The sequence below is a fragment of the Limulus polyphemus genome, unplaced genomic scaffold (assembly GCF_000517525.1).
Source record: "Limulus polyphemus unplaced genomic scaffold, Limulus_polyphemus-2.1.2 Scaffold754, whole genome shotgun sequence".
Classification (NCBI taxonomy): Eukaryota; Metazoa; Arthropoda; class Merostomata; order Xiphosura; family Limulidae; genus Limulus; species Limulus polyphemus.
In genome coordinates, this window is record NW_013666364.1 from 310650 (window position 1) to 337797 (window position 27148).

The window sequence follows — 27148 nt, forward strand, 5'->3', positions numbered from 1 at the left end:
GCAAAGTTTTACTTGGAGGTTTGGGTTTCAGAATTGAGTTTTATTATCGAATTGGTAAGAATATATCATATGTTGATTCAGTAATTATATTGTTGATATATGTATATTATGATTCTGAATGTCAGTAGAAAACTATTCAAACATATGAAGAACCGTGTTTAACATAATAGAAATTACTAATTAGTAAATAATAGTTTTTCAACTCTTGATTGATAAGGTGGCCTATGCATTATGCAATAACTTCTAAGTTAATAACGGATAACTCGATAACATAGTTTCTTAAAGTCTTAAGTTAATGTGCTAAGCTAACTTAATTAATTAATATATTCAAAATGTAGACTGTGCATGGATGATTTACACTATAGAACTACAGGAAACTAGGATCTGGTTGTAAAGCTAAAAGTAAAAGAAATGAGAATCCAAAGAGCTTATGACTATGACTCGTATGAGAACGAAGCAGCTGTCTAGTATTACTAGTAGTAGTAGTAGTAGTAGTAGTAGTAATGTTAACACTAGTATTAGTAAGAGTAAATGATTGGATTCTTTTCAATTTGAGAATATTAAAGGTAAGCCTAATGTTAAAATTTGGATTTGACCTGCAAAGGATGCTGATGGCAAGGTTTTTGTTAGAAACACATGCCCAGAAAATTATAGGCCAGTTAATCTTCTATAATATGAAAATACTTAAGAGTCTTATAAAAGAAGCTTTGTAAAATCATCTAGAAAATTAGAACATAAAATTAGAAAAGAAAATCTCATTGGCAAGGGGCTTGGGAAAGAGTAGTAAATAATATTGTTGGGCAGGTAGAAGAGAGAGGGCAAAATATTTTTTTAATGGAGTCTAATCAAACCGTTAATAGTGGAGTGCCTTATGGTTCATAGCTTGGGCATTACCTTTTTCCTACTTATGATAATGATAGTGGCATAATTAGTAATTTAGTAAAATTTACAGATGATGTATTAAGAATGCTGAGAACTACATACTGACTTTGATCAGCTGGTTAGTTGGAAATTATCTTTAATTACAGTAAGTGCAAGATAATCCATTTGAGCATAATAATTTTGACCACATTCGACCTAGAAGGAAACCCACTTGAGGCTGATTAAAATGATCTTGGCATAGTGATGGATAAGTCATTCAAGCCATTGAGTTATTTACTCTATTGTAGTAGCAAAACTAAAAGAATTTGACATTGATTATGAGTCAAAAGAGGAAATTCTCTCATTATAGAAATCACTGGTTAGGTATTACCTAAATAACAAAACTAAAACTGTACGTAGTACTGTGAGAAAGGATATTGACTTAGTGAAAAGGATTCAGGGGAGTGCTGCTACATTGACTTTCTGAATTGTAAAGCTACCTTATGGGGATAAAGAGTATAAGAAGTTATTTTTTTTATAGGTTTTATAATAACCTGTAACAGTGATGCCATTTGGTCCTTCAAGACTATCTTTACATACCCTTCCTTGAGAAAATTAAAAAAACAAAGAAACAATTTAAATTCAAAAATTCACTATTTATACTGATTTCATTTTGCATTTTGGAAATGATATAGATTTGCTGGAAAGTGTTCAGAGGAGGACTATAATGATGATTCCAGGGATGGAAGGATTATCTTGTAGTGATAGGTTAAGATATCTTTCTTTTGAAAACAGAAAAATAAATGGTGATATTATTGAAGGATTACAAAGATATATATAAGGAATTGACATGATAAGAGGTCTCTGATTTCTTTGTGTTATATTCTGAACATAATAAGATCAGAGGACACAAGCTTCAGATTCTCAAAATACAGTCTAAACTCCAGCTCAATTAGTTATATTTTTATAAAAGGGTGATCAGCTTATGTGTTGTCATCTGCAGTAGTGGAGGGTGGAAACTGCTTTTTTTTCTTTTTTACTAGACATGCCTGGAAACTTTCCTGCAAACAAAGAAATAATTCTGAAATATAATTTGAAAAACTACTTTCTAGTCTTCCAAACTACCAGTGACTCTGATTCAGGACCCGATGATGTATGATAGTTCTTTTTTTTGGTTCCAGTATAATTTATTCAAGCAGAAAATACATTTATGTGTGAACTTACTGTTATTACGTGTCTTTTGTCAGTGTAAGCCTTAATCTTGATGATCTTGTATATGTATGCATATCTATACTTCATGTGCATGTAGTATATCAGTTTATATGTGGCTCAAATAGATTGTTTAAACTAAGCTTGTTAATAAAACATCAATAAATCTTAGAACAGAACGAATAAGAATTACAGTTATCTAAAATTAATACATCATTAGAGTCCCTACATGCATTGAAAAAGAAAGAAACCATTTTTAGGAGTTAACCCTAAAATTTTGTCCAAAAAAAAAAACATTACATATTTCATGTGTTTGCCACAGTTTTACTGTATGTAGGTAGCTCTAAGGACATTGTGTTTTACAGATTTCAAAATTATTATATATTGTTCCTTAGCTTTTCTTGTCTTTAATTGTTTAGTTACATACAGAAGTTTTAGTACCTTATTGTAAGTTTATAGATTGATAAGTTTCAGCTGGTGATTGTAAAATGTGCAGTAGTTCTAACATTTAACTCTAACAATAAAGGTTTTGTTTTCAGTTTTAACTGTTTTAAGCCTGAATTTGGCTTTATTTACACTTCTTATACATACCACTTAAAACTACTAGTATAGTGTTATGAGTTTGGTTGATGGTGCAGTCGTTTGTATTATAAAGAAAAATTTACTCCTCTCTCTCTTATTAAAGCTGACTGAAGCTTATAAAAGAATTTCGTAGAACTTCTCCCTCATAAATTATGTTCAGCTATGTATTTAGTCAAATTACACATATACACATACATTAGGCCTAGAAAACAGATCTATAGAAAATTCTAGAAACCATTTGTCTAGGAACAAAGTATTAAGCCTAAATTAGAATTGAAAATGAAGAGAGACTATATTATACTTCTCTAAACTAGGCTTTCAAATGAAATATAGCTACTAAGTATAGATCATAGGGCAATCACAGACAGTTCACAGTTTTGACACTGTTGGCTAATAACAAAACAATAAATATAAAACCATACTTGCATCCCACAAATTATTTCCAACTGAAGAATCGTAATGAACCTAACTTCCTGTAACTTAGTCAATTTCAACAACAAGAATTAGAGACTATAGTCAAGCTGTTGCATATGAATTAAAAAAAAAATGTAAAAATATTCCAGCTCACATCTTTAGTTAGTAAACATCTGGAGAAAAAACTTGTTGATTAAGCAAAGCTTATATTTGTTTGCACGACTTCAAAGTTTATTTCAGTTTTGTGAACTTTAAGTAGAACTAGTTGTATGTTTGCATTACTCTGTATTTTTATTTAATACTCAAATTTTTAGAGAAATCCTCCTCCCAAAAGAGTGAAGACTGATAAGGTATCAAAATCAAAACAAGAAAGTGAGGACTCTATGTTTCAGGTAAGAAACAGTATATTCATACTTCAATCATATACTTTTTCTCAGGTAAACATAAATCTCTCCTTGTCATATGAAAATTACATTTTATTTGTGATCCACATTTAATTTTCTAATATTTACTAGTTCAGGACCTGTGATGTTAATGATGTACACCTCATCTTGGAAATGTTATCTGATAAAATATTTTAATTGCTGTAAATTCTCAATTTTAATTCTCAAGTAAACACTTATCAGAACTTGTTTTTTGATATAATGATATACAGTTTTGTTTGTTTGTTGTGTAGAATATTTTTATCTAAATTTGTAAAATATATTATGTTTTTGTCTAAGTGTAAATGAAGTATAAAAGGACTTTTCAAATCAGACAGTAGAACTATCAAATTCCAATGTAGTATTTAGTAGTCCCAAATTTCTGGCCATATTACAGTTCATGTCATTTCCAAATAAAACATAAGGCCATTTTGTACCATAACCCAACGACAAACTACATATAGATACCTCTCTTCTTATGTCCAACCCCGATTTTCAAAATACTCAACTAATTTTCCTTTAATTCCTTTGGTGTTACTGCTGCTACCACAACTGAAGGCAAACTGTTCCATAGTATAATGCTGCCTTAACTGTAACTTTGTCAGACTTTTCCATATCTTCAATTTGCATCCTCTAGCCTTATTGCCTGTAAATTGTTTGGAAATTCAAAGAAGATATGAGTGAAAGCAAAGTAGAATGTATTATATGTCGACCACACTACACATGCCATTTCCAGTGCTAACAAGGCCTTTTGTTCAATATCAAGGCTCGTCAGAGAGCTGGAATACAACAGATGGTAGTGGTCTAGGAGCTGTTTATATTATCAATTTTCATGAACAATGGCTCTTACGGTGCGAATGAACTAAATCAAGTAAATGAATTGTAATTATTAACAATTTTATTATAAATTATTTACAAGTCATATTTTCTGGCTAAGAATTAACAACACAATATTATTTTTTACTTGTTTATTTTTATTATTTTATTTGAATTAATTGTACTAATATTCAGAATAACTGCTAAACCAGCAAGCTAGCCTTCTCGTTCCCAGAGCTAATCAAGCAACCACTGCATTAATGGGAGAAAAACTACATAATTAATTCTAAGAACTGTCAAGAATCTCAGTCACATCACCCTAAGCCTTTCTTCACTAAAGGAAATATAGCAAGATACTTAAACCTATCTAAGTATGTTAAATCCTCCAAACCTGGAGTCATCCTTATAGCTTGCCTCTGAACGACTCCAACGACTCAACATCTTTTTGTAAATAAAGGAACTCTTATGAAAGCTAAACACACATGCTAATAGAGAGTGAACTAATGACTTCCTTTGACTCGTGTATAACATTTCTACGTGTACGACCTAAAATCCTGTTTGTGACCATTAATAGTGAACATACATTGTCCAGAAGGCTTTAAGTAGTAAAACATGGCACCAGCTGCCAAAAATGCAACATTTACAAAAATCCTATTTGTGACCATTAATAGTGAACATACATTGTCCAGAAGGCTTTAAGTAGTAAAACATGGCACCAGCTGCCAAAAATGCAACATTTACAAAAATCCTATTTGTGACCATTAATAGTGAACATACATTGTCCAGAAGGCTTTAAGTAGTAAAACATGGCACCAGCTGCCAAAAATGCAACATTTACAAAAATCCTATTTGTGACTATTAATAGTGAACATACATTGTCCAGAAGGCTTTAAGTTGTAAAACATGGCACCAGCTGCCAAAAATGCAACATTTACATTCAGGCTTCCTACACATGTTCTTTGCAGACAAGCTAAATCTATTAAGATTGGATAAAGGATGAGATTTTCTTTTTTTTTATAAACATGACTATTATTGTGGTTCATTTTAAACATTTAACTTGAAGTAAACAAAGTTTTGTTATCCAGCATTAATTTTGAAATGCTATCCCATAGGTATAAAGTATACCACATGCTGCTGAGTTTGAAACTTCTGAGAATGAAATACACATAAGTGAAAAGGGGAACAAATGTTACAATGCATATTGTGTATAACTATATACAAACTGTTTCTACATTAAAATATTTTTCTTTTACTTGTGATCTTTTGGTCTTCTTACCCAATGAAGGCTCCAGTAAAATTGGCAAAAGCTCACAAATAAAAGTATTTGAATGTAGAGAACAGTCTGTGTATAATTCTACATATTAATTTACCTATTTTATAAGTCTTAAAAACCAGCCCCCCCAGTAGTACAGTGGTATTTCTGCGGACTTACAACGTTAGAATCCTGGTTTCGATACACATGGTGGGCAGAGAACAGATAGCCCATTGTGTAGCTTTGTGCTTAATTGCAAACAAGCAAGCTTAAAAACCAACTGTATAAAGGCAATAAATAATCTGACAGTGAATTCATTTTAATTTGGAATTATAGAAAATTAATCTCATTCATAAAACTGATGTGTGTGTATCTTTATTTCTAACAAAAACTGTTATCAATATTCGCACATGTATATAGATTGACAAACTATAGAACAGTCTCCACACCATAAGCTAGTTCTTTTGTTTGGTGTTGTTTTTTTTTATTGATTTATACATTTTATTACATTCTGTGTTTTTATAGTATTGTGTGTGTGTATATACCTTAGAGCTGAATGTTTAGTGGAATTTGCTAATCGATTAATCATTGAGCTCATTAATCAGTTACATTCAGTTAATTATTTACTCTCAAGAGACTTGGGTAGTTGGAATAATCGAAACCCGATTTTTCATTAGTTGATTATTTACTTGACATTACTGGATTTAATTGTAATTTGAATTAATGTTGTTGTTTTTTTACCTGACACTAAACTATGTAATTGTTCTTAGGTTGAGTTAATCACCCAGCTCTATAAAAAATGTCTTTGGTGTAAGTTATAATTCAGGACCCACTCTGATAGATTTTAGGCTACACTTTTGTGCAAAATATTACTCTAATTAATATGGTGATATAGTTTTTCTAGCTATTAACTTATGTAAAGAGAATTTCTGTCATATTCTGATCAATTTCTGTTTAACAACAAAAACTATTCACACCACAGCTTCTCATTCATTTGCAACCCACAGTGTCAGGAGTTGTCAAAACTGATCCAGCTTCTAGATACCAGAAACATTACCAATACCGAACTATCTTTTGTTGAACATTCATTTGTTACCCACATTGTCAGGAGTCGTCAAAACTGATCCAGCTTCTAGATACCAGAAACATTACCAATACCGAACTATCTCTTGTTGAACATTCATTTTACACATATCTGCAAGTTAGATATTGACGTAGTTGCTGGTTATCAGTAATAGTTCCCTATCTGTGAGAAACTGACAGTTTTGTCAGAACCATTATGTGTGACAACTTTAAATGTGTGAACGAAACAATGAAACTTGGAATTCAGACTTATGATGTTTTCATGAAAAAAACCTTATAATGTTGTATTTTGACGAACATGTGATTGTTGCTTAAGTAATACGTTCCTTGTATTTTTAGCTTTCCAAGATGCGGTTTGTCAGTGTTAGGGAATTTCGAGGAAAGGTTATGGTGGACATCAGAGAGTATTATGAATCAGATGGAGACTTGAAACCTGGTAAAAAAGGTATGTGTGTAAGATGTTTGCCAGTATTGTTATGGATTTTGGTCTGCTGTATTCGTAAGCAATTTTTATTTGCTTGTAGTATCGTTTAAGTTTGTCAGTAGTGATCTGATTATTTCAACAATCTCTATTAAACATATTACTCTTTGAGATTTATTGTTTTTATATGGGGAGCAGGAGTGAAAATTAAGACTAGTACTTTTATCAGTATATTCTAAATAATGATACTATCAGTGAAGTATAGAATAGTGACATCTCCCTACTCTTTGTGACTTTGAATAGTATCCTTAAGGTAAAGTCAAGTAACTAATAGTGAATGGTATCCTTAAGGTAAAGTCAAGTAACTCATAGTGAATGGTATCCTTAAGGTAAAGTCAAGTAGCTCATAGTGAATGGTATCCTTAAGGTAAAGACAAGTAACTCATAGTGAATGGTATTCTTAAGGTAAAGCCACATGATTCATAGTAAATAATATCCTTGAGGTAAAGTCACATGAGTTATAGTAAATAGTATTCTTGAGGTAAAGCCACATGATTCATAGTAAATAATATCCTTGAGGTAAAGTCACATGATTCATAGTAAATAGTATCCTTGAGGTAAAGCCACATGATTTATAGTAAATAGTATCCTTGAGGTAAAGCCACATGATTCATAGTAAATAGTATCCTTGAGGTAAAGCCACATGATTTATAGTAAATAGTATCCTTGAGGTAAAGCCACATGATTCATAGTGAATAGTGTCCTTTAAGTAAAAGCAAGTAACTCATAATGAATAATATGCTTAAGGTGAACTCCATGTGATTCATAGCTCAGAATTTGTATCGTTAAGATTCTTTCAATGAGCAGAAGTGCAGACCCGGAAATAGCAGCCATATGTTGAAGTTAAGCAAACTAAAAATGTCAGCTTAATGTGAAAACAGATGGTCCAAAAATGACTGAACAACTTAATATAAACATGAAAGATGAATAGATATAAAAATTAATTTTTTGTCTGGCAGCTAATATGTAAGTATTCTTTAAATGTTGTTATGAATTCATCATCAGTTTTTTTTAACCATGTTGATTTAATTACATCTAATGATATATAGTTATTCTGCCTTTACTAAACGTCCCCATCAGTATTTGAACTAAGCATGTTTTGTTTCTGAGAGGTTAGTCAAAGTATTCTGCCTGTTCTGAACATCACCCCCCATCTTTTGAACTAAGCATGTTTTGTTTCTGAGAAGTTAGTCAAAGTATTCTGCTTACAGTAAACATCCCCATCAGCTTTTGAACTAAGCCTTTTTGTTTCTGAGGGATTAGTAAAAGTATTCGGCCTACTCTGAACATTACCTTCAGCTTTTGAACTAAGCCTGTTTTGTTACTGAGGGATTAGTAAAAGTATTCAGCCTACTCTGAACATTACCTTCAGCTTTTGAACTAAACCTGTTTCATTTCTTGGGGCTTAGTTGGAGTATTCTATCTTCACTGAGCATCAACAACAACTTTTCAAAAACCTCTTGTAATTCTTGCTATGAGTTTATTCAAGTATTCTATAAATAATTAAGGACTGTTTATTAACCAAGTTGAACGGGTTAATTTTTAATCTTTATCATTTTAATAGCGTTTCTTTACATGGTGGAGGAAAAGTAACTTTACAGTTGTTTCATTTCGAACGTAACTTGATTTCTAACCAATATACTAATGCAAACAACTGTTGAACTGGTTTCAGTTTTGTTTTTGTAATAGTCTGTAGTACTAACTTTATCAACGGTATTGTAATTTTTGTCCCACCCTGTATCTATTACAACTGATTTTGTATCACATATTTCAAAAACAATATGATTTGTATTGTTTCTATAGCTAGCTTAGGCATAGAAATGAGACAGTGGCACACTTCCTTCACAGAATGTTTATTTCACTCTTGTAAATATTTCTCCAAGAGCATAGTGGCACTCTCATTATGCTATCCATATTCAAATATAGAAGAAAAAATTAACTTAATTCTTGAAAGGAGCATTAAAATACTTGCATGTGTATTTAGTAAAGCTTCTTAATAATTTAAATGTAAATTATGTGACTGAGTGAGATGTAGCAACTGGATATCAGTGTTTTCACACATCTTGAGCACCACAACTGAAGTGCTCTTGTTGACTGTGATTATACTGAGAAATATCCTTAGATGCTTGATAGAGAGCAAGTGACGTCGTGTCTTCTCTTGTAATTATGATTATGTTATCTTTTGGACACCTTAATTAACAGATAAGTACTGGGGTTATAACATTATATCTATCAGCAGGGTGCAATAATTAGATATTTTCCAACCATCACCTCGGGACTGATAAATTTTGGTAATCAAATAATAATATTGATATTTACATTAGAGCTAGAAATTATCAATAGCTGTTTGATTTGCCTTTACACTTAAAACTCATACAGTTATAATTGTAACATGAGTCATTGAAGTGTTGAATGGTTTCTGTTCAGGCCAATTAAGTATGATCTCATTAACAACACCTCTTAATTACATCTGATAAGCAAGTGAGTGGTTAAATTGATCATCGGTAGTTTGGACATCCCCTTGTTATTGAATAAAGTGAATTTTTCAACTTCATGGTATGTGGCTAGGCATCAAATTCCATTTGCTTAGTTCCTATGAAAGTGAACATGTTATAAGTTTATTAAATTGTAATCCATAGATTGACTTGTATTCATTATTCTCTGTACATTAGTGTATCTGATACAAATTACAGTTAGTTAAGTACTGAAGTCCTTTTCTTCTCTGTAGTTTTAGTATTATTATCAAGATAGTCATGTCTTTTAGTTAGTTTATAACACTTAAATATGCTGAAGGTATAATATAATTTGTAAATCTACTTAGGTATCTGTCTTAATCTCGACCAGTGGAAGGCTCTGAAGTCACATATTGATAACATTGATGAAGCCGTCAAGCAGTTTTAGGCTTTTTCAATAGATTTGGTAAACTACCTTTCTCTGATGAAAGGGAATTGGTTTGTTTTTTGTTCTTATAAGTATAGACTAAGAATGTCCAACATCACACAATTTGAGGAATTGTGGTTGATGTTTATATCATCATTGTGTTTTGTAAATTAATACAATAATGTTATGTGATTCTTCTGTTTTGTCTTTCATAAGCTCTTAAGTGTTGTTTTTACCAATTGTATTGCATGTCATTCGTCTTATGATTGTAGTTACTTAGACTAGTTTTATGTACTAGTTTGCATGATATTTGTGGTATTTACTCATCGATTCATCTAACTCTTTGCCTACGTATATTAAGCTACTTTTCAACTAATATTTTATCTGGTCTAGATAAACAAGTTTGTCCTTAATTTAAATTTTTGAGCAATGAAATTGTTTATACTACAGTAAGCTTGTAATATAAATAAAACCACTGGTAAATAATATTGGCTATGTGACATAAATTATGTTCTTTCAGATTTTTACAGAATGAAGAAATTTTAACAAATCATATACAAGAGATAGTGTAATACTAAACAATAAATTTAGTTATGACATTTTTTTAAATTTTGAAGCTAATTTTGGAGAATATTCTAAGTAATGTTTCAGACTATTATAAGGTAAATATTTATGGATGAAATTTTTTCTTTTTCTGAGTTTTTTTGTGAACTTCCTCACTTGATATTATGGAAATGGATAAGAAAACTACAATCATTTAGAATCTGTATTCTCTTTTTCTTTTCTTTCCTCTTTAAGAGTTTTTTTTGTAAACTTCACATGATGTTATAAAAATGGATAAAGAAAATGTTGTCATTTCAAATCTGATTTTCATTTCTTTATTGAGAGTTTATTGTGAGCTTTCCTCGCGTGATATTACAAACATGGATATAAAACCTTTAGTCACTTCGATTCTGAATTCTCGTATCATTATAAATGTTAATTCATTATAGATGCGTACATTAGAAGGGTAATAAGGTAATTAATGTCTACCTCATTATACACCTTAGTTGAAAAAATTTGACCTCGGACATCCAAGTTAAAAACAGATAGGTTGAGAATGCTTTTTGTTGTTATTGGATCTAAAAATAATAAATTAAAATAACTTTGAAGTGTTTGATATTACTTCTGACTAGTTTTCTTTAGTGGTTGCAAAAGTGCTTTCATTGTATAAAAGGATGCATGAAATGTGTTTCTAGAAAAGCCTGAATCTGCATGCTGTAAGTGGTTGTACATGTCTATGTGCTTCTGAACATTAAGTGCCATAAGGTTGAAATACTATTCATTTAAATACAAACTGTGGATACTTATGCATGTTTTTGAACACCTTAACAAATAAAATATGAAGAAATTACAACAGTGTTAAATCAACTCTAGTCTGATTTGATGCAAGTCACCCTTCTTTAAAATGTATCTTACCAATACCTGTTTTCCTGGCTGAATCTTTAATATTTTCAATTCTTTAAACTGTGATGTATCTTACCAATACCTGTTTTTTTTGTTTTTTGGCTGAATCTTTAAAATGTGATGTATCTTACAAATGCCCGTTTTCCTGGCTGAATCTTTATTATTTTCAATTCTTTAAACTGTGATGTATCTTACCAATACCTGTTTTGTTTTGTTTTTGGCTGAATCTTTAAAATGTGATGTATCTTACAAATACCCATTTTCCTGGCTGAATCTTTATTATTTTCAAATCAATTAAATTATACTTGGACATTTATTATCTACGTTAGGTTATACATTAGAGGAATATTACTGGTATATACTGTGTAACATGCTAAATCTTGGTGGATTTTTTTTTATAACATGATTTATACAGCACAGTAATTAATGTGTGAATTGTATGACATCATAGCTGAATAATTGTGAATTTTATTATGTAATCAATGAAGAATTATGGCTTGTATGACATAACAGCATGTATTACAAATTAAATAAATAATTGGGGCTGTTTATTACAAACAATAATTGGAGCTTGTAACACACAATTGATAAATAAGTGGATCTTGTAACACAATTGGTAAATAACTGGATTTAGTAACACACTATTGGTAAATAAGTGGGCTTGTAGTACATAATTAAATAATTGTGACTTTTACCACGTATTAGCTCAGGTATTCCAGTATTACATAATACTTAATAACTAGCTATGTTACGTAACACCTAAAAAATGTATCGTGTACACACAGTGCTGAATATGAAAAGTATAACTATGTAATATCCGAGTATTGTTACTTTTTTCTTTCTAAAGTTTGTTTCTATTTATGAGTAGAACAGTGCATACAAATAACTTCTTAATCCAAACTGAAAACTGCTTCTTTCACTGTAAGGAAACTCTAAAAGTACATTTAAATCTTTTATTGTGTTCCTTATTTCCAACATAATTTACACACAATGTTTACCCCAAATTTTATTTTAAGTTAATATTAAAGTGTAAATGAAGTTTCGTGCTTGAATCACAAATAAAAGCACCCTTGTTCTAATGTATTTTATAGTAATGCTACTCTTGGCTAAACAAAAATCTACTACAGTCGTTAAAGCACATATAATACTTTTAATAGTCATTTAGCACTGAAAAACTGCAGCTTATTAAATCAAATTTTTGGAAATAATAAAAAAAAAAACTTGTTCTAGAATTTTGTTTCTTAAGTTGCAGAAACTGAATTGTGATAATTCTCAAAATAACAGGACATATCCTGAAGGTCATTCCACCTGGTGGCAAGTTCAAGGACTTATGACATTAAAAAATCAGGATTCATTACCCACAGTGTAGATAGCTCATTATTTAGTTTTGTGCTTAAAAACAAGACAAACCTAAAGGTCAAAGTTAACCAACAAACTTTCATTTTAACTACTTATTCACTGTTGATAATAAAATAACTGATGTATCATGTTCAGAATGGCTGTGACTTTTTCAGCTCCGTCATCACGTTATGTGACGATATTCCAACCAAAGTCGAGCATCTCTTAAATAGAAACCTGTTTGCTTAATTGACTAGTAGCTATGAGACTGTGTCTTTTGTACTTGAACTATGTTTTTATGCTTTGTACATGTTTTAAATTTTTGTGATTTATTACTTTTTTTTTCCTTAGGATAAAGCGACATCTCCAAAGATTTTTTTTGTGTGAATATTTTTTTAGAAGTATATGTAAGCATTGTAAAACCACATAATGTGTTAAAATAAGTCCTTTAAATGTTTCTGGTGGTTATTTTACCACATGTAGAAGTGATATTAAAAAAACGGAAATGTATGTAGATGCTTTGAAGGAATTAAGATCAATTAAAAGTTAACATTAACTAGTTATGGCATTATTGTAGTTTTATTACTTATATTTATATAGAAAAAAACAAGCTTAAAAATGTGTTTTTAATTTATATAAATATATGAGAGATATCAAGGTGTAAAATTATGTAAGCTGCTGAAGTGGTTTTTATATTAAGCAATATGATTTTGAAAAATAATAAAACTTTTGATCATAAAATCTTTGCACATAAATGTTTTAAGTATTTGTTGTAGAAAATTTTAGTTGAAATAGTGTAAATAGATACAGAACAACATAACTGGTAATGCTCTGTCTGATGATCATGCATCTTGTCAATCATCCTTCACTGTAGTTTCCATTGCAAAAAGCTCTGCCATAAGATTTTCATGTCCAAAGCACCACTCTTCCTTGCATGCTTTCTACTTTTTTTTTTTTGACTGAAGACAATGTTTGAAGTGTGATATAAGTGCACTTTATTTTATTTAGTAGCTTGAGACACAGCATAGTTTTCTTATAAGAAAAAGGTCTACATTTTATTTATTTTATTTAAAGCATAAAAATTAATTTATTGGTTGCTAGTGTTTTATGATAAACATTTTTTATATTTTTTTGTAAATTATCAATTGGCTAACAAGGAAGTATCTGACTTGACACTGGTATTTCACAAAAAAGTCTCATGAGGATCTAAAACTATCTTCTAAAAACATACAAAACAGTAATTTTGCTTGAAAGTATGGAATCAGACAGACACTAGGGATTCCCAACACACAACTTTACAATCATGGTGGGCTAGTAATAGACACATTTCTTTAAAAGCCACGGGGAACTGGTGCTAAGTCAAAGCATTCTTCTAAAATCATGATAAATTATTCTTTTTAAAATTAGGATATTTTAAAAACAACTATGAATCATCAATAACTATAAAATGTTGTTAGCAAAATAATAACTTTTTATCTTGGTGAATTGGAGAAACATTTCGGTGTGTAGGGTATATCTCGGTAGGATGAACTAAAATAATTTTTCCTTGTCAAGCATTTATAAATATTTTGAAATATACTGAAGTTGAGATAACCCCCCCCCCCACTACGTTTTGTCCATAAATAACAAATAATTGTAAATGAATCAACTCTGCATTGCATATGTTAGGACAATGATCAATTAAAAATAGACATTGTGATCTGAATAGTGCAAAGTAGAATATAGCAAGTGTGATGTTATGAGGTTGTTATTTTGAGTTTCAGTCAATTTGTGCCATATACTTTTCAATATGGTTGTTGATGTCATTTTTTAAACATTGGCTATTTTCAAGGTTAGATCCGAACACATACTACTTCCTTGTGATAAAATTGCACACTAACATCCTATGTATGTACTATGTCATGGTGTTAAAATAGTAAAATGTCCCTCTTTGTAAATAATAGCTAACTCATAGTTTGCTTGTTTTATAAAAAAATGTTTTACATATTTAAATTATTTATTCAAAACTAAACTTATACTATGATAATTAAATCCTGACTTTATCTAAAAATAAACACTGAGAAACTTATTAATAAACTTGTACTATGATAATTAAATCCTAACTTTATCTAAAAATAAACACTGAGAAAACTTATTAATAAACTTGTCCACAACTTCATTTTTCAGTTTCTCTGAAATTTAATGTAATATACCTTAAATGAGTACGCTACTGATTACTAATAGATAATTAACATTGATCATAGAAGATTCTATTTTTTAACTGTGAACTATAGACCGCTGTTAAGCATTGCGATTGGTATCTACCCAAAACACCACTCTGAATGAAGTTTTATCTGTAGATAATTTTTGTTGTGGAGTTTCCTACGCCCTCCAGAGACTAAATTTGCAAGTACAATCCTATATCTTAACCACGAAGTATCCCAAAACTACAAGAGACAACCAGCCTTATCACTGATGTGTCCTCCCACAATGTAAAGGACCACTCTTTTTGATTCTGTTTTACGTACTAGTTCCATTAGTTTTTTTTTGTTTTTTTTTATAGCAGCCAATCAATGTCCAGTTTTTCTAACTGCTATTCCTGTAATTTCGTGACCATCTTGATAGGGAGTTACCGTGTCCAAGGCAGTTTTTGGGGTTTGACAATCGTCTTTATTTGAGGGTTCTTCTCTTCCTTCCTCCCTACGCTGAATCTTGCAGAATAATGCTCACTGCGGTGATCTTGGATTACCTGTTAATCCACAATAGACCTGGTGATTAGGATGTCGCTGATCCTGCTTGTCCTTTCAGTCATCGATGCGTTACAATGTGGCAGTCAAGAGCCCACTGTTTGTTTGCCTTTTTTCTAGTCTCTCAATTCAAAATTAAGAACGGCTGGCACAGATAGTCATCGAGTAACTTTACTAGAAATTCAACAAATAAACCGCAGCGTTTTGTGTAGATCAATTGTTACTTGCAGTGTTCATTAAGGTTAATATAAAGATCAGCTTTTATTTACTTTTAGCGGGTACATCAAAAGTTGGAGACTCGTAAAAATGTGTCCGTGATCAATTAAGTATCCATAGCAAACCCCTCGGTCAAATTAAACGAAACTTCCAAAACTCTTAATAATTAAGCTGTATCTACAAAATCACCGGACCAGCTTGACATTAAAACTGTTCTAAGTATCCGCTTTAAATTGCGTAATTATCTCCGCATGAAGTACAACAGGATTACTTTCCGTAGTATGTCTATTTGGATTCCCTAAGCCCCGACCTATATATTTGTGTGTGACATATGTCGAAAATTGAGACATTGTAAGCATAAGTCAATAGTAACGTTTCAACAGCGCCCTCTACCATCACAAATGTGTATTATTGTGTCTTAATGTCAATAGTAAGGTACAAATTGATGATTTGCACAGAAGGCTTTTATTTCGTTATAGCACAATACAATCTCACACGCTGAGCACTATTAATCTGATCATAGAAATACGTAAGGCACTGATAAGAAAAGGGTGCATATTCAAAACTGTAGTGTTGCACCTCAAACTACGCAACAAAGTGTTCAATCTTACTTGTACAAAGCTCAAGATAACTTAAAGTTCTGTATAGAGGTACTAGCTTATATTCTAGTTTGAATAAATATTAATAAGATTATTAGGGAAAATAAAATAGTTATAAAATGATTGAAGACATCAATTTGTTTTAAATTCATTTCACCCAAGAATAGTGTTTATTAATTTGACAGGGAAAACATCATTTGATCCGTTTGATTGGTACTATATCTTAAGTGTTAAAGATGAAGATGGCTTCGCCCTCACTGCTCGTTTACAGGATCCTCTGAATCATTTCTAAATATTTCTCTGTGTGTGTGTGTGTGTGTAATTCACTCCACAGACGTTAGTTTTCCCAACACGCCGAAGAGCAATGCCCGTGAATTACTCGTTATAAAAACATATTATAAGTGATTGAAACTGACAATAACGTATCTTATTTCTATATCAGAAACATGCATTGTAGCTTAATATTCTTTACCATTTTATCTCTTTTACTTAATACATCACATGTATTAGTCCACCCGTGGGTTTGGTCTGTGACCCTCAGACTAAACCCGTGAGTGCACTCTTAATACTGGAAACGTGCACAATTAATATTTCCCGAGAGGGAACTTCACTTAACAAGTACTGAAATAGAAAGCAGTTGTTATTTGTAGCTCTAGAGCTATGGACTAAAAACATACTTAATCAACAAATATTTCTATTCTTAAAGACTTAAAAGGAATCAGAAATCTGGGATTTCTCGGGTAACTACAACAGTGTATATGGATAAGAATTTCTAAAGGTTAGAACATTTGAGATTCAAATGAGTTACTCAAATACTTATAAAGCCAGTGAAGCAAGTTTATATTCCATAAAATTAGTGTATCTAGACTTTGATTGTGTTGGAAAAGTAACCCGTAGAATCCCAGATTTCCAATACATCACTTGTTGTCCTTGTCCGTTGCCGATGTCCTCATCTGATCTTCTTTAGGCTGTTAAAGGTTGGGCGTCTTCATCTGTCTCCGGATTTTCTTTGATCAGACCAATTTCCTTGCCCAACCACCTGGCTTTCTCAACCAGCTGTTCAACCATCAAATTAATACACATACTTACCAAGGCCATACCAAAAACGACGTAAAGACAGCAGGCTAGCATTTTCAACGAGGAACCTGAAGCCCACAATCTTTCGTTTAGTGATCATATTAACAGTTGCCTCATTATGTGACAAGTCTACAATACTTAAGATATTAAAAATAAACCTTGTCATTGTTTTTAAACCTATTTTCTCTCCAATAATGATATATTATTAAACTTATAAACGCCTAAGGAACCGTAAAATAAAAAAATGGTAAAATTCTTCATATGATATTTATAATTAATCAAAGTTTTAAACATGAATCTATTAAATAAAAATTTTGCGTTTGTTATCAGAAGTCGCCAGAGAATAGAGATTTTACGTTTTGTTAGTTTTTTTAATTAAGCACAAAGCTACACAAAGGCTATCTGTGCTCTGCCCACCAAGGGTATCGAAACCCGGTTTCTAGCGTTGTAAGTCTGCAGACATACCGCTGTGCCACGGAGGAGGGGGGGGGGGAATTTACACCACTGTTGTAGGATTAAACTTGCATATGAAATACCATTAGGCATTGATAAATATTTTATCGTATCTATGACCTTCCTGCAGTGGATAGAATGCAAGTGGTCCATTGTATAACTTTGCGCTAAAAAAAAAATAACGACCTTTATTACGATAGAAGTTCATATCGCGAATAAATTATTCTTTATTACAACGAATTTTAGGAGATCGGTCAAAATGCTTCATTATATTAACGGAATTCGTGATATGAAAATCTTTATTTTGCACTTTCTATTTTTCTATCTGCGCTAGCCGTCCCTAATTTAACAGTGTAAGACTAGAAGGAAGGCAGCTAGTCATCACTACCAACTCTTAGTCTACTCTTTTACCAACGAATAGTGGGATTGATCGTTACTTATAACACCCCCCACGGCTGAAAGGGCGAGCGTGTTTGGTGGGACGGGGATTCAAACCCGCAGATTGCTAGTCGAGCGCCCTGACCACCTGACCATGCCGGGCCTACTTGTAGTGTACCTTTTAGTACAAGAAGCTGCCTTAAATCATTTGGCCACTACACTATTTTGAAACTTCAGTAACATAGTCATTATAATTTAATTCAACTGCCTTTTGTTTCCTGTACTCGGAATCGACATAAATAAATAAGCTAATTCTACGTGTGAAAGTTCTTGGTCATATCATTTTTTTAATTTTTCATTTCTTTTACGTGATTAGGCTGATTAAAGTCAATGAAAACTAATGCAAAAAAAAAACAGTTTCTATGCAGATCTGCACTGCACTCAGACAAGAAAAAAACTATCATTTACATCAATCACCCCTACCTATGTAGCAGATGATAAGTGCTTATGGCATCATATAGATTTAAAATATTTTACTAAATATGGAAAGGAAGAACTGATTTTGTTTCAACGTTACCCATGTGGCAGATGTCTCATCCACCTGTGCACTAGTCCAGACTCTGGAACTTGCTACAACAATAACACAGCACTGGCTACGGCTCACAAAACATTAAGCAATGACGCATTGAAACGTAATAAAATGCCTAACTACTGCTTCGATATTATTGACGGTACAAGCTTTACTGTATCATTCTGATCAATAGTCTTCTTCCCATCAACTTATTGCTTTAACTTTGATATTATTGACGCTACAAATATTACTGTATTATTCTGATCAATAGTCTTCTTCCCATCAACTTACTGTTTTAACTTTTATATTATTGACGCTACAAATATTACTGTATTATTCTGATCAATAGTCCTCTTCCCATCAACTTATTGTTTTAAATTTGATATTATTGACGCTACAAGTTTTACTGTATTATTCTGATCAATAGTCCTCTTCCGATCAACTTATTGCTTTAACTTTGATATTATTGACGCTACAAGTTTTACTGTATTATTCTGATCTATAGTCTTCTTCCCATCAACTTATTGTTTTAACTTTGATATTATTGACGCTACAAGTTTTACTGTATTATTCTGATCAATAGTCCTCTTCCCATCAACTTATTGTTTTAACTTTGATATTATTGACGCTACAAATATTACTGTATTATTCTGATCAATAGTCCTCTTCCCATCAACTTATTGTTTTAACTATTACTACTACTTTTATTTCCACTTCTACATTTTACTATTCTAGGCAAATGCCTTCTGTGTTTAATCAGTAAGGCCGAACTTACTTTAACCTATGAAAATGTTCAGGCATGTTTTGATACATTTCTATCTTTTGTCTACCTCTAATATTAAATATTTGGATATTTTTGGATATTAACAAAACCTTGCGTCTTTTTCTTGAATTTATTAATCGGATAATACCTTCATCATACTATGGTAAGCTATACCTTAAATATTTTTATTCAAGTTTTTTATTTACTTTAGGGAGCTAATCATATTGATGACATATTATATCTAGGAAATTCATGAAAATTAAGACTTCTGTAAAATCTGGTAATTTTCGGAAAATTTCTTTTTATTTTCCTATCTCGTTCTTTTTTACCTTCTTGGGGTGTTCAGTCATTTCTAGCATGTTGTCATACTGTTTTATTTTCACAAAAATAATCCCACTCCTGACATCAATGTTGAAACTTGTTCTGTATTTAAGCGGGCGTTCTTTTAGATCATTTGGTAAAAATGATGCAAGTCCAATACATTTAACAATAACGTATCAACTTATTCATTCAGTAACATTTACTACTTTACACAAGTTGTAGCTCTAAGTTCATAAACAACGTTTCAATAGAAACTATGATACTAATGTTACCTTCCCCAAATTTACAGGTAAATGTACTTCATGAATTTCCTTAATAACAGATGCGACATTAACTGACTCACTCGTGCCCCCCAGTGGCACAGCGGTATGTCTGCAGATTTACAACGCTAGAATCCAGGTTTCGATACCCGTGGTTGGCAGAGCACAGATAGCCCATTGTGTAGCTTTGTGCTTAATTGCAAAACAAACAGACTCACTCGTTAAATACTCTGTAACACATTAATCTTTAACTGCTCATGAACTGACTGCTTCACTGGATCTTGTGTTTATACTGTTCCCTTGTTTCTACATATTGCCCGAAATTACTATATTCTAAAGAGGCCTTAACTTTCACGAACGTTATAGATATATTACATAATCATCATAATTAGCTCCCTCTAGCAAACAAACATCTAAATTAAAATATAAAAAAAAAACAGTTTATCGCAATACCAACCAAACTTTCAACATTTGTTAAAGAAATAAGTTAAGTAGAGGGAGGGTAGATTAAAAGTTCTTAAATTAAAAACTACTGGTTTACAATCTCACTACTTACTGGTGCCTTGTTTATAATCCATGAAAGAATTTCCTGGGACGTAATCTCCGAAGCCGATGGTGCTGAGGGTAACAAAGGTGAAATATGCAGAGCTAACAAGATCCCATTCCTCCCAGTAAGAAAACATTAAAGAGCCCAGCAATATATAGAAGGAAATCAACAGCAAGTTTAAAACGATTGGTACAATCACCTGAAAGAATATGAACATTAATTTCTTTATCAGGGCATAAAAATTAAACATCTTTAATTGAAGATCACTAGAATAAAGAGAAGCAAACAAATTTCAACATTTGATCTATGAATTAAAATTCCATCCTAAAACGTAATAACCACGTTCGTATTTTTTAATCATGTTTAGAAAGACTGTAAACTTAAAATATTTTATTAATATAGATGAATTAAATGATAGACTTCATGATTCAGTTATAACACAGATGCAATTAAGTGACAGACTTCCTAATTCACTTGTAACAAAGATGCAACTAAATAGTAGACTTCCTAATTCAGTTATAACACAGACGCAATTAAATGGCGGACTTCCTAATTATGTCGTAACACAGATGCAATTAAATGGCAGACTTCCTAATTCAGTTACACAATTTTAAAGATCGATAGAGCCATGGTATCAAATATGTTTGAAGCTATTTCTGCGATGGTAAATAAGCTGAACAAGTATGCTTGTTTCTTTGTTTTTGTTTAGGGCAACTTTAGTTCTTTCATAAAATGTCTTAATTCATCAAAATCGTGTTACAACTGAATTAGGAAGTCTACTATTTAATTGCATCTGTGTTACAACTGAATTAGGAAGTCTGCCATTTAATTGCATCTGTGTTACAAATGAAAGGATTTTGAAAGCGATTAGAACAAAAAATACTCCCGAATGTAAATAACTTAAACATTTCTTCTCGAAAATATAAAGACCAAATATTCAGGTTTTTAATCACTATTGCTCTGGAAAATCTTTTCTAGTTAATTAATCAAAATGTAAAATATTTTGAAAAGTTGTGAACTCTCAGTTTTCTATCACATTTCGATATTAAAATGAACAATAACTGTGTCTTATTCACAAAATCACCTTTTAATTTAGAATGGGAAGAAAGTTCCAAATAGTTCCATATATATATATGTGTGTGTGTGTGTGTTTATATATTTATTTTTGCTTTTTAATGCGTGAAAGAAAAATCGAATGAAGTCCCTTACCTTATCAGTGGGCATGTACTCTTCTCTACCGACTGCATCTTCGTTTACTGAAGGAATTCTTGCTCCAGCTCTGGCTTTCTTTAGGTATTCAGAAATTTTCCTTCGAGACCGACACCATCGACAGCACAGTCGGCTGTAAACGTAGCGAAAAGTCGAAGCCATGAAATCACCAATATTCGCCAAGAACACCAAAAGTAGTGGAATCGCTATGACGGCATACAATATGGTAGCAACCTTCCCTAGCCAAGTATCTGGAGAAATGTGTCCATAGCCTACAAGTAGAGTGTAGTGCTTTGAGGAATATCTTGTAAAACACGATAATCGTGTGGTTATCACTTTTATATGTCAATCCGGAGTTTCAAAATGAGCTCACAAATAAATCTTCTAAAGTTTAGGAATGTTTTCTGCGGGTGTATACTTAGTATTAAATACACTTTGTAATATTAATTTGAGTTTGCAACTTAACCCTATGGAAGTTCCTGAAATGTAATGATAACATTTTCGCATCATCTCATCCTCTTAGTTATGTCGGTTAAACATGTCGGTTAGGTATGAAGCGCTCAAAACCAAGATAAAACTAAAACTGACCTAATTAGGTGACTTTAGATTTCCATTCATTAGAGCAAGTTTGATCATAAACATATCTTTCAGCAAAAAATATAACCAAATGCATTTTAATAAAAGCAGTACAGACAAAGTACACAGGATGATCTTTACAAACTGTTTTAAAAATTGGAAATGGATGAACTTCAAGATGAAATACTAATTTTCGGCACCATTAAGTAATTCCTACATTTTAAGTACAAAAACAAATCAATTATAATTTTTCCTGTGAGTCAGTTGGGAATCCATCTACCATTCAGTTATTAAAACTTTCTTTGAATTTCTGTAAGACAATTCGAGATTTTACTCCTGCATCAGATATACTTATGATTACTTCCTTGAACTTAGAATCTACTTCCTTCCTCGTTTCACAGTAGTTTCCGTTCTCCGGTCCTTTCATTTCTGCGGCAAACCCCACAACTTCCCAATTTCTTTCCAGACTTCGAATTCACTTGATAAAAACCATCGGCCTGGATATTTTATTACACGTTGTTCCCTCTGATAATTGAGCATATATCTCATAACATTATCCAGGCTTGGGGTGACAAACCCGTCGAAACATTACAGGCATTATATAATCTTAACACTGAATGTGAAACCATTGTGGTTCTTATTTTCCATCTGCGATGTTTACAGCCCAAAAGTGGTGTAATTGTACAGTAACTCGCTTTGCAATGAACAGAATGCTTTTTAATTTCGTTTGGATTAGTATCTTGAACATAACATTTCCAGCTTCTTTGCAAGGTGTTTTCCAAGATTATTTGAATACATGATAAAAAGCACAATGAAAATACTTTGGGGAAGCTTTGTTTGTTTGTTTGTTATTAAGCACAAAGCTACACAAAGGGCTATCTGTGCTCTGCCCACCACGGGTATCACAACCAGGTTTCCAACAGTATAAGTCCGCAGACATTCCACTGTGCCATTGAGGGGCCTTTTGGGAAGCACCACCGAGTTCAGGTGTTTCCTCTTTTTTATTACTAGTCTCTTCGTTACCCTTCTCTTCTCCAATACAAGTTTTGTTTTTTCAGGTTTCTGTTGTTATTTGACGAGTATTCTCCTGAATATTCTAAATTCTCACAAGATGTCCTAAGAGTTACAATAAGCAGCTTACGATTGCATGTAAGTGAATAAGAGAAGCATTGAGGCTGGAAAGATGGACAAAATTATTCCAAATTTACTGTTATTGAATCCCTTTTCTGAATCTGATCAAGTGAAAAAATATTTACATCATTCATTAGGCCAGCTTACTTGTTCACTTAGCATGGCCTAGTGGTTATGATGCTCGACTCACAGTCTGGCCCTGCATGGCCTAGTGGTTATGATGCTCGACTCACAGTCTGGCCCGGCATGGCCAGGTGGATAAGGCGCTCGACATGCAATCTGAGGGTCGCGGGTTCGAATCCTCGTCCCACCAAACATGCTCGCCCTTTGAGCCGTCTGGGCGTTATAATGTGACGGTCAATCCCACTATTCGTTGGTAAAAAGAGTAGCCCAAAAGTTGGCGGTGGATGCTGCAGGTAGGTTGATTTCCTTCTGATCGGCAATTCAAAAGAATGAATCATTCATGTTCAACTTAGTTACCATCGCAGAAATAGCTTCAAGCACATTTCATGGAGACTCGTGATCTTAAGTTTTAGTATGAATAAACTGAATATAATTTTTATTCTACTTGTATACAAAATATATATATAAAGGCGAAATATGTGTTTTTTGCACCCTAACTCCGTTTAGCCTATTTGGCCAATCTCAACCAAAATTTGTAAGTAAACGCTATGAACTATGGGAAATGTCCTAAGAGGGTCAAAATTGAACATAACCCTATATCTATTTTGTAAAACCTGTTTGTTAATTACTCCCAGTATATTGAGTCAATCTCAAACAATTTTGGCAGGTTGACACTTTAGACAATGTTGAATATTCTAAAGTGATTAAAGGTTAAAGTATGAAAGTTGTTGGATTTTTTCTCAAACAACCATGCTTTTCTCATAGTCAATGAGATGTATGGTGTTCAAGGGTGGGATCACCTAAAAACTTTATCTGTTGGTAGATGGAAAGCAAACTACAACAACAGAAGCATCAATAGTTTGTTTTTGCTGCTAATTTTACAATACGTTTCACGTCCATCGACCTGGCATGGATAGGGTGCTCGACTCGCAATATGCGTGTCGTGAGATTGAACATGCTCGCCCTTTCAGCCGTATGGGTGTTATAATTGTTACAGTCAATCCCTCTATTTGTTGGTAAAATAATAACCCAAGAGTTAGCGATGAGTGGTGTTGACTAGTTGTCGTCTCTCTAGTCTACCAGAACTAAATTAGGGACGGCTAGCGCAGATAGTTCTCGAGTAGCTTTACACAAAATTCCAAACAAACAGAATCGAATTGATCGTGCAGTTCTGATACTAGCCTTTGTTGATTTAAAACTTTAACCCCATGAAGATCTACATTATCATCAAGAACAGTTGTGGCTGATTCTGTTATACACATCCCTGATTTTTGTCAGTATGGTTTATGGCCCTTCTGAACACCAAAACTTAACCTTGGAGTTTATCCTCCACTACAAGAACAGTAGTAATTGATTCTTCCCTATCAATAACTCTATGTTCTTGTGATTACATTCACTCTTGTTTGATTTGAAAGACCATCCTTAATACAACACATGCTCAATGAAGATTTTTTTAACAAAAAAAAAGTTCGGCGAAACGTAGTCATTTTCAAGACCTTTTCTTGCTCTGGTCCTACCCTGTTTTGAATAACCCATTGCATTTTATCCATTGGATCATTAACCAGTAACCCAGTTACATAATCTATTATGCCCCTCAGTGGCTCAGGGGGTGGTCTGAAGGCTTATAACACTAAAAAACGGGTTTCGATAACTGTTGTAGACACAGCACAGAAAGCCCATTGTATAGCTTTGCTCTCAGCATCAAGTAAAATATTCTTAGATTCTACGACGTATGACGATATTTGTTAGTTCATTCACAATTTCTCGGAATACTGTCAAGCCAAAGGATTCATTTTTAATATTATCTTCCAATCAGAGCAAGCTACCGACTCAAACCAAAAATATAATCAACTCGGTAATGAATACGGTTAATTAAGTATAATTTTGTTATATTCTTACTTAAAACGATTCAAATACATTGTTTAACCAGTTGAGCAATACCACTTTTAACGACACTCTCGGCCGTAAACCAAAAAACATTACTCGAGGCTCCGGTGGTTTAACTTTAAGAAGCCTGACATCTGAGATAAATTACTCCGACACATCTTACTGTTCTCTATCACATCATATCTTATACATCTAGAGCATGTAATTGTAATTGCCTAGTGATATCCACGGGGTGTTTTATTATAGACGCGATGTGCCAAAAATACTTTGTTCTTTCATACCCCTGGTGGGTAGAGTACATATAGTCCATTGTGTAGCTCTGTGTTTAACTTCAAACAAATATCTAGAACATCGTTTTTGTTGACTATTTGGAAAATTACCATTAGCGATATCCCCTGATCAACATTTTGTTTGCCAGGAAAGATAACCGGCGTCTTCCAGTAAAGCAATGAAGTAGCTGTGTGCTCAATAGTTTTCCACCATACCTTAGCAAAGTGCAAATAATTAGTTGCGCCATTTCACCAGGAATCAATCTATAAATATCCTGATGAGCAGTTTGATATTCTTCACCATATATTCAAAAATTATCCAAAGGTTCGTAAGAACTTCAAAAGTAAGTCGATGTTTAGACTGACCCAGCACAATCTGTAGTGATCATTTTCAGTAAAGTAACGAACTTCAAAAGTAAGTCGATGTTTAGACTGACCCAGCACAATCTGTAGTGATAATTTTCAGTAAAGTAACGAACTTCAAAAGTAAGTCAATGTTTAGACTGACCCAGCACAATCTGTAGTGATCATTTTCAGTAATGTAACGAACTTCAAAAGTAAGTCGATGTTTAGACTGACCCAGCACAATCTGTAGTGATCATTTTCAGTAAAGTAACGAACTTCAAAAGTAAGTCGATGTTTAGACTGACCCAGCACAATCTGTAGTGATAATTTTTCAGTAAAGTAATTTCTTTACAGCAACTTCACAATCAATCACATTTTCTGTCAGACTCTCGGCTTCGTTTCGGTTTTTCAACATAACATTAATATCCCTTGTTTGTTTGTTTGTTTGTTATGAATTTCGCGCAAAGCTACACGAGGGCTATCTGCGCAAGCCGTCCCTAATTTAGCAGTGTAAGACTAGAGGGAAGGCAGCTAGTCATCACCACCCACCGCCAACTCTTGGGCTACTCTTTTACCAACGAATAGTGGGATTGACCGTCACGGCTGAAAAGGCGAGCATGTTTGGTGTAACGGGGATTCGAACCCGCGATCCACAGATTACGAGTCGAGCGCCTTAATCACATGGCCATGCCGGGCCCTAATATCCCTTGAAAAAAAAACTCCTACAATTTAGTTGCTATGGCAAAATATAACACTTGCAAAAGATATAGGATGATCTTTTTTTTTAAATGGGTCATCGTATTGTCCCAGAGGTTCTTTGGTATTTTGCTTCATTTTGAAAAACCCTCACGTAATGTTTCCTTTGGTATTTTCTTGTAATACAATCTCGGAAATCCATCTAAAAACTCATTCA

At 32.6% G+C, this 27148-nt stretch overlaps 2 protein-coding genes across 2 annotated transcripts in view; one reads left to right on the forward strand and one right to left on the reverse strand.

Annotated features, from left to right (window-relative positions):
• Positions 1 to 12010, forward strand: part of LOC106460331 (activated RNA polymerase II transcriptional coactivator p15-like) — a 20845-nt gene extending 8835 nt beyond the window's left edge. Inside the window, exons 2-5 of the mRNA XM_013920024.2 lie at positions 1905 to 2014; positions 3381 to 3458; positions 6979 to 7084; positions 9942 to 12010. Coding sequence (XP_013775478.1) covers positions 1905 to 2014; positions 3381 to 3458; positions 6979 to 7084; positions 9942 to 10021 — 374 coding nt within the window. The 3' untranslated portion in view covers positions 10022 to 12010. The remainder of the gene's footprint in view (positions 1 to 1904; positions 2015 to 3380; positions 3459 to 6978; positions 7085 to 9941) is intronic.
• Positions 12011 to 16208: 4198 nt separating this feature from the next.
• LOC106460332 (TWiK family of potassium channels protein 7-like) overlaps positions 16209 to 27148 on the reverse strand; it is a 15244-nt gene continuing 4304 nt past the window's right edge. Inside the window, exons 2-4 of the mRNA XM_013920025.2 lie at positions 21905 to 22176; positions 20705 to 20894; positions 16209 to 17470 (exon numbers count right to left, since the gene is read on the reverse strand). Of these exons, the coding sequence (XP_013775479.1) occupies positions 17289 to 17470; positions 20705 to 20894; positions 21905 to 22176 (644 nt within the window). The 3' untranslated portion in view covers positions 16209 to 17288. The remainder of the gene's footprint in view (positions 17471 to 20704; positions 20895 to 21904; positions 22177 to 27148) is intronic.